At 40.5% G+C, this 12,093-nt stretch overlaps 1 protein-coding gene across 1 annotated transcript in view; it reads left to right on the forward strand.

Moving 5' to 3' along the window:
- The window catches only part of NEK11 (NIMA related kinase 11), a 92,876-nt gene extending 81,204 nt beyond the window's left edge, over positions 1-11,672 (forward strand). The window contains exon 15 of the mRNA XM_075705443.1: positions 11,468-11,672. Within this exon, the coding sequence (XP_075561558.1) occupies positions 11,468-11,672 (205 nt within the window). The remainder of the gene's footprint in view (positions 1-11,467) is intronic.
- Positions 11,673-12,093: the final 421 nt, after the last annotated feature.

The raw sequence follows: 12,093 nt of genomic DNA on the forward strand, positions 1-12,093 counted from the left end.
CCTAAGGGCCAGCTCTGAGCCTACTGAAACTGGTTTTGTTACTGACATCATTGAGGGCAGCTTTAGGTGCAGGCAAAAGCAACAAATAGAGAAAAGCTAATTGAGTTTTTAGACTTCCACAAAAAAAATTCTCAGTGACCTTTTAACTGCTATTGACTGTCATGTTGAAGGTGTCATGGTGTAAATAAACATGCATGAGGAATAAGATGTCTTCTGTAAGAAGACATATTTGGTAAGGAAATTTATTGACACTATGTGAGCTATGACTGTTTTTTGCAGGCGAATAGAGGACAGTGTCCTTGAAGGTATTGATCCTGAAATGTTTTTTGAGCATGAAATTTCCTCTTACACACGCCACAGTTTTTCTGTTCAACACTCCATTTTCTGGTAATAATCTCTGTCTGGTGATCCCAAGACATCTTACAGCATAACTGTAGCTTTTTGCTTCTCATGGGCTAAGCCAAAATATTACTTACATATCCATCCTCCTTGTCACAGTCTTTCTCACACCTCATTTTTAAAGGCCAGTCTCCACCTCTTAATTGTTTAAGGCCAAATGAGCTCACTATGGAAACACATTAAACATCTTAGCCCATGAGTTTCTCTTTCTTTTACTGTTAATCTATTTCAAGATAATTGCACAGTTACCTTCCAGACTCAGATTTGAAGGTCTGAAGTATTTTGGTTTTGCTGTTTGCTTTACAAGCAAGTGATGTGAGAATACAGTAAAACTAACCGGGGAACACTAGGAGAGTTGAACCCACCTTGATGTGACCAAGCTAGGAACTTGATTCTTGGCTCCTGTCAGGGAGAGGTGAGTGAATGCTCCCAGCTTGTGAGTTGTTGCCTTAACAACTGAGAGAAAAAGTGGGAACGGGTGAATCCTGGGCTCTTCCTGCCTAAGAAGAAATTAAGGTGAGTGAGGCAGTGACTACTGCCCAGAAGCGCAGGAGTCCTCTGCAGCAGAAGCAGTAGTCCCCCCTCAAGGCTAAAGCTGGATCTGATGGTCTAATTCCCAGGCATTTTCCATGGGTCTTCATTCAACTTCTTCCCATTGTCCATGCCATTCCCCTTTCCACAGCAAAAATGGGCTGCCTCTCTTGCTGTCTTGGCCCTCTGTCTCTTATACTGCTCCTCTCCATCCTGCATCTGGGGATGGGAAGAGCATGTCACCTGCCAGTGCCATCATTTCAGCAGTTCTCAGCAGCTTTATGTTTGTTATGATGCACTTTGACATGACTAAAGAGAACAAATTAGATAGCTAGAGTGAGTGAGTCTATTAGTGCATGAATAAACTTTGCTCATCCTGGATAAACATCTGGGATGCTCATCCTGGTGCTCATTTTGCACATTACTTGAACCTCAGGTCCAACCCTTAAAATAAAGTGTAAGATTTTGTCAATTTACTTAGATGCATAAAAAAACCTCAGACTTTTTCATCTTCTCTACTGAGCTGCATGTCATAGATCCGTGAGCGATTCTGTTATCCTGAATTTTTAAGGATTTTTTTTTAAGTGGACAGTAATGTCATAATTGCTTTAGCAGTAGAGATAGTTTTTATGCTGTTTGAAAATTGCATTCCAGTAGCAAACACATAAAATTATATGTATAGACTCACTCATTTTAAAATGTCAAGTAGACCCAAACACTCAAAACATTAGGAGAATTAGACTAATACATCTCTTTTTTTTCTCAAAAAGCATGATTTCTCATGCTGTGCATACATAATGCATAGATTGAGCTGTTCAGTTTTCTAGGGCCTTGATTTTGTCAATAGTTTGAAAATGTGAGAATGCTTTCATGTGGCATTAATTATATAGTCTGTTTTCAATACTGAACTACTTGAAGAATCTTGACAGTGTTTACTAGATGCAGCATTGCGACCTTGGGAGGTTTACAGAGGCACTTTGGAGAAATATAGGTAGGGAATACGCAAAGGGCATTGACCAAACCCTTGCAAGGACTACCAATGTCTACTGTTTCCCGTATTGTTTCTGTTTTCATCTGCTTGCTACTACTGCAAGTAGCAGTATTGCTACTTGCAATACTGTACTTGTCTGTAAGAACCCATGAGAACACCAGAGACTGGGCAACATGCAAACTATCTTGCATGAAGGAGAGGTTAGCAGACCCAAAACACTGCATTTGCCATCACTCCAAACTCCACTTCTGAGGGTGCAGTGGTGTCGGGGGTGGCTCTGTCACAGGTCTGTCTCCTTCTGCAATGAACCTCCGTGCTGAGCAGGTTGTTTTCATGAGATGTTGGTCTTCAGACTTTGGAGATACCAAACCAACTGTACTATGTTTACAGTAGTACATGTACTGTGTTTACATTAGCCAGACATGGCCAAAGATTGTGAACAAAACCAGAGGATACTAGTACTTGTAAGGCCTAACCTTGCTCTTAGTTTTAAGGTAACACATTAGACATGTATCTTCATTAACATTTTTCTGCAGGAAAATAAAAGGATCTGAGAATTGGAAAAATACACTTTAGCTTAATGGAAATTTTTCTGGTTCAGTCATGTTTCAGAGCAAGCTTGGGTTTTATCTTTTTGAATCTACTAGCTGAAACAAATTATTTAGATAGTATATTATGATTGTTATGTTTCTGTAAATGTTAATAGAAATCTTCGTTATTCTTTCATATGCCATATTTTCAGGCATCTAGATGTACAATTATTTGATTTACCAAGAGATTTGAGATAGAGGAATGACCAGGGTCCTATTTTGAAGTGTTCAGGTATTAAATGTTTACTCTTTGGGAAAAAAATAAAAGGACTAGACCTCTATCTGCCTCTTTAAATGCCTGAATAGCTCTGTGAAGCTTGACCTATTTTGATGAAGAGCCAGAAGAAACTGAATGCATAAACCTTTCTAGGCCTTCTGAAAATCATAGATTTACTGTTCCATAGATGGTAATTGCTTTTCTTTTTTTTCTCTATAGTATGGTGTATTCATGGAATTGTATGCCTCTGCCAAAGCGTGAATTGGGCTTAGTCCTGTTTTGTGCTATGAACTTTTTCCAGGGCTACAGATGTGGAAAGGGACCTGAAAGAAGTTGTAGACTTAATCCACCTACCTTCAGGCCCCTTTGAGTGGATATAGATGTGAACTAAGCCCAAATAGTTTATGTACAAAAACTTCACACAAACAGCTATTTGTGTGTATATATTAGTATCTATTTTTATGTGTACATATATATGTGCATAAATACTTATCATACCCGGGCATCTCAGGATCCACAGCAGTTGGGTTTTTTTTTAACTTTTAAAATGCCTTTTCAATCGGATTACTTAAAAGTATTATTACTTCTATGATAACCTTGTATGGTTGTTTAGCATAGTTCAGTGCTTGAGTGCTGCTTCATCTCCCTCTGTTGCTGCACAGTACGCAAGCCCAGCTGAAGGTTTCATTAGTAAATTACTATGGGGCTCATGATGTTTCTATCAAGAATTGTCCAGCTCCATACCAGCTGGTTATGTTAATCTCTCCATTGATGCACTTGACACGTTGACAGCCTTCTAGTGAGACTGGCTTGTGGATAACTCAGAAATACATTGTTTTACATCCAATAGTAACATTTAATATGATACGGCTAAAGACAATGTTTGGATTGAGCAAATATGTATATAATAATATTTAATACTATGATTGTTTCATTGAAATATGTAAGTCTGTATCTTTTCCTTTCTCTGATGGGCAAATTGTTAGTTTTATAACTGTCACTTTGGTGTGAGACCCAAAATCAGGAGAGACCCCCCCTCCCAAAATTCAAGCCATGTAAAAGGAAATCAGCATTAACTCTTAATTACCACACAGCTGAAAAAAAGAGATTGCAGTTATATTCTTAAACTCTTATGAGAAGTGTATCCTTGCATGCCCACATTTAAGAAGCAGCTGTATGTTGTGCTGCTCTTCAGACTCATCTGTCTAAAACAAATGCATTGATAAACAAAGCAAATGGCATCAGGTATGTGTTAAATGTGCCTTCATGTTTTGCTTGATCTTGATCAGTGATGCTGAGTGAGTTAAACTGATGATTTGTGAAGGACTCTTTGTACACCATGACACTGTTAAAAACCAGAATGTTGTTTAAAATAATTTTAGCAAGACTAGGAAATCTCAAAATGTGTATAAAGAGACTGCAGCCGTGGGAAGTGTGTTTCAGGTAATTCTTCATGGACACTAAACGATGTTATTTTCACCTGTCTTACCTCCTGAAGAATAGCTCTATATAAGCAAACTTGCTTCCTCTCTCATTTTTAGTACTGGCAGTAAATTTGTTAACATAGGAAGACTTTAAAGTTGCAATATTCAGGTTTGATTTAAATGACCATGTTTTGCTGTGATTTGGGTTTTTTTTTTCTGTGGGAAAAAGTAAAAAACCATTTTGTCTTATGACAAACTATATTCTAAATTAGTAGTAGCTAGAATTCAACTAGAAGCTCTAAATTCTAATTCACGTTTCTTCCAAGAGCAGATGTCAGCTTCAATTCCTATTTTACAAATTCATTTATCTCAGAAAATGAGATGCATGGAGAATATTATTGTTGATATTTCTTCAGCTGTGTGTCTACAGCTTTTAATAATAAGATCCTTCTTAGCTCATGGGAAAATGTGTCCTAAATATGCTTTAGATTTTGCAGGTCTTTGAAGTAGGACATCAGAGAGTTTTGTTTGCAATCAAATTAAGGTGCTTTAATTCAGGAATTATGAAGTAATTAAGGATGAATTATGAAAATTATCATTGTGTCTTCAAGTGAAGAAATTTTCATTCAGCAGTAATATGACGAAAGTCAAAGTCCGTTGAAGCTTGAAGGTGAAGGTAGGGGCTAATATTAGCAATTCAGATTTTCTTTTACTAGCTTTTATATAATAATTCTTTCCATTTCCTTTTTTTTTTTTTAAAATAATCCCTTTTCTTAGACTTTGACATACTTTTCACATTCCTAAGATTGAACAGCTGTCAGAACTAGAAAGGTATTGCTCTGCCTTTAGAAATAAGTTCCTAAAAAATAAATCATGGAATGTATAATATGCTTCTCCTAGCAGATTTCAAAGGGTCTGTATAGAGCAACAGGCAAGCTTTGCTGCAAATGCAGTTTTGAACCCAGAACAGTTTCTTTCAAGTTTCAGAGAAGTTTTAATCATTCATAGTCAGTAATGCCAACATATGTAATGACAGGAAGATAACTTGAGAGGAAAGGGACCTTTTGTGTTCTGAGATAAACCTGTTTGTTTACTGAACCATGAGATGCTGTAGCAGATATCCTAAGATTTTCTGGTACAGTTAGAAAACAATATTTTGTATGAGGTCAAAGATACGTAATTTCCTGATTCTTTCACAGAGTCATTTCAGGAGATAAATGTAACAAACTTTTTCACCAAGATTCATGTTACTACTGGTTAGCTGCACAGTGGCACGATTGTACTCTGTTTTAAAGAGAAATATAAGGTTAATAAATTAATGCTTAGAAATAGCATGTTCAGGGACAAATCAGAGTTGGATGTATTGATGGGAATCCTAAGTAATACTGTTGGACTCCATGGGGATACTCCTGAGTTAGGGAGAACAGAATTTAGTGACATCTGCTGAAATTATTCTTTCAAAGATCCCTGCACTTGCTTTTATGCCCCGTGAGTCCTATCATGACAGATTTGTCTCCTGCTTTACAATGTGCTTGTTGGTGTGGGATGCAGGCAGCCTGGCTACATCCAAAAGGATCAATAAATGCCCACTGGAATGGATATTCCATGTCCAGAAAGGTTCTTTTTTAAAGTTTACGTTGAGGTAGCTGAGAGTAACATTCGTATTTTGAAATAACGGAGTTTTCTGTGGTTGGCTTAGGAGCCATGTGTTTGTTGCCTGCTATGGCAGAGGTGAGATGTTACTGCTGATGCCTGATCCAGAGGGACTTTCATGGTGTTATTCTGGTGTGCTCAGCAGTGACTTGTGCAGAGCATGGTGACTTGGCAGCTGCAGAGCCTCTCCTTGCTCCCGAGCACGGACCACACCACAGCTCCCTGGAGGCTAGTGAAAACTCTGTGTTTGCGAGCAAAGGGCGCCGCTTCCCTTTTGGGGGGGATGAGGGAGAGCAGAATGTTTTTAAATGATAGTTGCTATCATGCTGAATGACATTTGAAAGTGAGAAGCTGAAAAACCCCTTAGCTGCTGATTTGTGTCATGGTTATCCTTCAAGGCAGGCAGTGACAAGCTGTTGAGAGATATTAACCCAGCTGCTAACGCCCACGGAGGAGCACAAACTTAAGCATTAATCTTGTTTTGTGGCTTTTGTCAGTGTTGCGTGAAGGTAGGTGTATTGTAATTGATCTCCAGACCAGAAAGGAAATGTTAATATGTAGCTAGTAGCAGAATAGTCAAAATAAAGACCTGCGGGATAATAGAAAATTCTTTGTTCACCCAGGGAAAGATTTACAACTTCCTCAGTCAGTTGAGAACACAACATTATTATATTGTCAAATTTTAGTAATTTTGCACTGATGCGTAGGACATCAACTGCAAATCACCAGATAGCCTGATAAATTCATTTGGGCCCAGATCCACTAAATGACTTGGAACATTTTTAGACACCCCGAGTATAAAATTGCAGTTCTCAAGGCTCCTACTTAGCTCCCTTCTAGTGCTGGCAGTGAGTCAAAGTGGTAAGTGCCTATGATTTTGCTGATATTCATACTGCTTCTCACATGCTCAGAAGCGCCTTACCCTTGATAGAGCCAAGTCCCTATCTCATGCCCAAACCCCATCATTACCCACAAATCGGATATCTGTCTGCCTCTATGGCCTCTGGGGCTCATTCCAGTTAATTTTCTCTAGGTGTGGATTGCGTGCTGCACAAAAGCTGGCAGTAAGAGGCATTTTATTTCAGACCGCAGCTTTCATGGATGACATGGATGACTGGCAATTTCTGCTGTCCAGCCAGTATGTTGGTGGTTGCAGCATGCCTCCAGGCTATGGATGTTCCCCTGTGCTGTCTCTGCCTGGGGCATTGGGACTGCTCTCTGCAGCCAGGAGTGAGGGAAGTTGGGCTCACTGCTGAATCTCTTGCAGTTTGCAGTGGGAAAGCACTCTCTCTGGGCACTCACATGTGGTAACCTGTATTTCAGTCCCAAGGACTGAAGGATTCCAAGGACTGCTCATCCTATTTTATCCAGGGACTGTTTCATGCAAATAACATTTGCATATACCTCCAGTGTTGTCCTTGGTCCCTAATCTATCCAGAGTTATCTTCCATCATTGTTCCTTCTCTTCTGGCCCAATACATCTACTTTCACACAAATCAGAATGAAGGGGAAGGAGGTATCATCTGACTAGTGATTATGGTACTGCTCTGGGAGGTGTGGGTTTGAATCTCCTTCTACCCCCAGCTTTCCAGCTCTCTGGGTGAGTGGTCTAACCATGGACCCTGGGATAAAATGAGACAACTGGGTACCTGTGTGGTCATGTTGAGTTTCTGTGAGTCCTGGGTGGACAGAGGTGATTCCCAACTTTACTAAAGCCAGACAGGTGTCAGATTTAGGATATTCCTTTCTTCAGTTGTCGTGGGCTGTTATTTTGGGTGGATGCCTTTCTGGGGTGCCTGCGTTATACAGGGAGCTTAGGTTTCAACCACAGAACTGTGAATTTCATTGCATGAGCAAGATGCTTAAAAGTTAGGAAACACAGTACTCAGATGCCAGCGATGAATCCCTCCGTATATCTAAGCCTTTGTAACACAGTGAAGCAAAAGAAAAAACAATCATCTGAGTGTGGGATGGGGTTCTGGCCCACAAAGCTTGTCAGAGTAATGAAATCCCAGATGTCAGGTATCCCCTTCGCTTGTGTAGTCTTGGCTGAGAAAGAGATGATGGCTCTTTTCTGGGGGAAAAGAGTGAGTTTGTAGGTGAGTGAGCACAAAGAGAGTAAAGGCCAGTAAATCAGAAAACGGCCAACTGGGAGTGTAAATGGGCGCTCTGTACTTGTTTGGTGGTAAGGCTTTTAACCATTTCAAAACTGTAAATGCAGGTGTCCCATATTTCATGTGAAATAGAACTAACTACAAACAGCAGGGCAGTGCAAAATCCATAATTGTGCCTCTGTAGGACTTGACAGGGGGGAAAAATATCCCCTAGCACAGGATCAGGGCCATAATGTGCAAAACTCACTTTCCAGGAAGCCACTTACCCCCTCCCTCCATCAGGATGATAGATTCACTCAGTAACGCCTATTTGACATTTACTGTCTTAGATCCCACACTTCTGCCTGTGACAGAAAATGCATGATGTGGTAGCAGACTCACATTAATGCAGCTCTTGAGTCCAAACAGAGCCTGATGTCTTCTTTTGTAAAAGCAGGTTATAATTTCTGTTACCTACCACTTAATTTTCAACCTGTGAACATTTTTCCCCTAATTCTATTGTACCAGCTATTATACAGATTAGCTGATTTGCATGCTCTGCCAAGCTTAACTGAAAAGATTCAAGTCTGCAGGTCACATTTATTAGCAGAAGCATTACTCCCGAGGTATGTGTTTGCTTAATTTTTCATCTTTAAATAGACAGGACTGCCAAAAAATTAAACATACTTGTCTAAGAGGGAGAGAGGAGTCAGTAAAGCTATTGATGAAGTAGCAGTGATTTCAAAATAGCTTTTCATGTATTGATTTTTAACTGTTGGAGAGAAATACTATGATATTTCTGATGAAATTTTGTGAAGAAATGTATGTTATTTGCCAAACAAATCCTTACTTAACTTTCTGTGGTAATCTAATCCCTATGTTTCAAGTGTCTGAGAATGAATCACTTCCAGCAGTTTTAGTTTTCCCCTAAACAGCACTGTTGGTAGAAAAAGAAAAGGCCAGTTTCTAGTTACGGGAAGCGGGACTGAGTCAGTCTGGACCTGCAGAGATTCCAGCTTGGCCCTGTGGCTTCTGATCCTGGGTTTTGGCTTTCTCTGCCCCAAGTTCCTGATCTGCCTCTGTGTCAGGAGCCAGCGGAAGGGGTAATGTGTAGCCGAAGGGGGGATCACAGCTGGGCATGACCAAGCCGCAGAAAAGCAGTGAGAGCAGGCAGGATGTGAGGAGAAGTGTTTCTTCCTTGTGAGATCAGAGCAGTCATCTAGGATATCTTTCAGGCAAAAATACTGTATTAGATGTATTGTCCATTTTTACCAGCAGTAGGTCCTACTATATACAACAGGATTTTTCAGAAGTCTCTTATATGCTAATAAAGTGGTTCTGTATTACTGAGGAAAATGCATGCTTTCATATCAAATGAAGTTTGAGAAACGATAAATTAAACTTCTTCGCAATGGTTTTCTAAGAATGGAGGAATTTACATAATGTGGAAATTTTACTGGCTGCAATCTCGCTGTAATGATGTTATTCCTCAGCAATAACAGGATGACCACAGATGAAAAGCAGCCACCCCTTTAGGTGAGTTATGCTATCGGGTTAGAACAGTTGGCCTTGCCCTGGTGTTAGAGACATAGCAAAATCAGTACAAAATCAGCAAAAAAAAGTACAAGTGGAGTATCTGATATTGTTGGGGGGCAGTGCGCAGGTTTAACCATTTAAACTGCTTTTGGGAAGTCTTATGTGTGCTCCCTCTGAACCCACCTGCAGAGTATTAGAGTGCTAAGCCTTAATGCTGGCACCAGAAGACAACTCTGATCCCTTTCTCTACTCCTGTACAGCTCAGAAAGGGTGATCCTTGGCATGGCCACAAGCCAAGCGTGTCCCAGCTCCAGGCTGCCCTCTGCCCCGGGCGCTGGCCATGGAACCTACTGCAGGCAGCATGAGCCCAGGCCCATGGGCAGCTCCCCGTGGCCAATGGGCAATGCCCTGCAGGCAGGAACATGTGCTCTGCCGACGCCTGAAGGCATCCTGGCAAGCACGCTGTGTGCAGTAGTGGGGAGCAGCTCAAAGCCCCCATCAGAGACAGTATAGACAGTAAATACTATAAAGGCGTGCTAATCATTTATCAATAACAGGCCGCTCACTGCTGGCATGATAAATGAGGCATTTCCCACCCAAGGACAGCTCTGGGGGACATCCTCTCAGTTTTCCATAGTCTAAAATTGTAGAAAGGAGTGTGTGACAGAGACTCAGAGGAAAGGGAACATGAGCGCAGATATTCAGGCTGAAATTTTGGAATGCTGTATGGTTCACTTCCTAGTACCACCTTTTTGTCTAAAAGAATTACCACCAAGCAAAGTGTTAAGGCATCGAATGTTTTAACATGCTACAGACACAATATGTATAATGCTTGAGAAATATGTGGAAGTATTAGTATCTCAGATATGATTAGTTTATTTTAGTATGGAAGAAAAATTTGTCAGAGAAACCTTGTTCAGGTACGCTGAGAAGCTTTATTGAAGAGGTCTTCATGCCATGATGGATTTATTGAAAAAGCAATGACTATCCCACCTAAATACTCTTGAAATCCTAGCAAAATGCTAGTGGGAGGAAAGGCTGCTTACCACAACTTTACCTAACCAAAATAAGACTTTTTTTTAAATGCAAATTGCAGATGTTCCTTCAAGGTGATCCCAATTAGTCCAGCTCACTTTCTAACTAAGTGAAGGGCATCATCACCCCTAAAATGTGCAAGTCTGACACTAAAAGACAATCAAATCTCAACTGCTCTAACATCTAAAAGTTCAGTGAAAGAAAACAACACAAATCCTGTGGCAGATGTGTGCAGAGTGGGCAGGTAGTTTCTGATATGCTGAAGGAAAATTACTCCAATATTTTCATCAAAATATTATGAACCCATCACTGAGTGGAAAATTTTATGTTACCTGTGGCTTGTGATACATGAATTTAAAGATGTTTGCCTTTAGAAAAAGAAGTGCTGCTCATTGTCATGAATCTTCTTTATAAATCAACATTAAGATCCTCTGAGTGTATTTTTTGTCACTGAATTACAGATCTGTCTCCTGATAAAAGAAGAGTGCTGTAGGAAAAGAAAAAAGTGTCAGTTCATGCTGAGCTTCTACAATGGTTTCCTTGTTATTTGATAGAAGCTAAAATAAGGCAACAAATCCTGAAATGTGTTTGTTCACATAAAATGCCACTGGTGTACAGCTGACTGGGGTTGCTCCTTTTGGTTTTGATGAAATCCAGAGGCAATAATACATGTGCGTATACCAGGCTTGCTGTAGGTAAAGCGGTACATCAGATTGAGCATGAAAAGGAATCTTGGTTTGTAGCGACGGTGGCTGTGCTTCCTATGACTTTTACTATGGCAGGTTTTCACTCCTGGGCTCTTTGTATAACAAAAAATCATAGAGAAATTCCCCAGGAAACTTTAGTCCCTTGTACTGTCAGACAAATAAGGTGCATCATTATATCATTTTAATCTAAGGTAGCTACAAAATTTAAAAATATCAGTACTAGATATTGCTGGTATTAATACATAATGCGAATTAACTTTTACTTGAGCTTTATGTTTTATTTATCCCCAGATCTGCCATTGGGAAGCTGGGAACGGAGGTATTTGAGGCCGTGTACAGCTATCTCAAGCAAGCGAGACAGCAGAATGCCAGTGAGGAGGATATCAGGAGACACCTGGAGAAACTGGTTTCTAGAGCAAGTGATTGCTTTGAAGTAGATCAGCTTCTCTACTTTGAGGAGCAGCTACAGGCTTCAGAAGCGTGTCTGCAGCTGTAAAATGTGCGTCAGCAACAGCACTGGAAACGGCAAGGAGGAGTGAAAGTGCTGAGCTGCCTTCTTCAGGCCAGCAAGCAGGTGCGGGAGGTATTTAGTGGAAACTGCTGAAGGTAACGCAGTGCGTAAGCATGTAGGTAAACTCCATTTGAGAATGCAGACCAGAGTGAGAAGTGGGTAAATATGGTGTAGATTACAGGGGCAGGAAGAAGAACAAATGTTTGTGACAGTGGAGGGGAGGATTCACCGTTACCAGAGTCCCCTTTTTCACCACTTGGGGCGTAAAGAAAGGTATTCTCCTGGGCCTTGGCCAGGTGTCAGTCCTGCACTCAGAGCATCACTGGCAAAGCTGCCTTTGATGGAAATGGTGCAGGATTAGACTCCAGCTGCTGTTGATTGCTGCGCTAACTGGTCCTCATGACAC

This window comes from Pelecanus crispus, chromosome 2, assembly GCF_030463565.1.
Source record: "Pelecanus crispus isolate bPelCri1 chromosome 2, bPelCri1.pri, whole genome shotgun sequence".
NCBI classification, from domain to species: domain Eukaryota; kingdom Metazoa; phylum Chordata; class Aves; order Pelecaniformes; family Pelecanidae; genus Pelecanus; species Pelecanus crispus.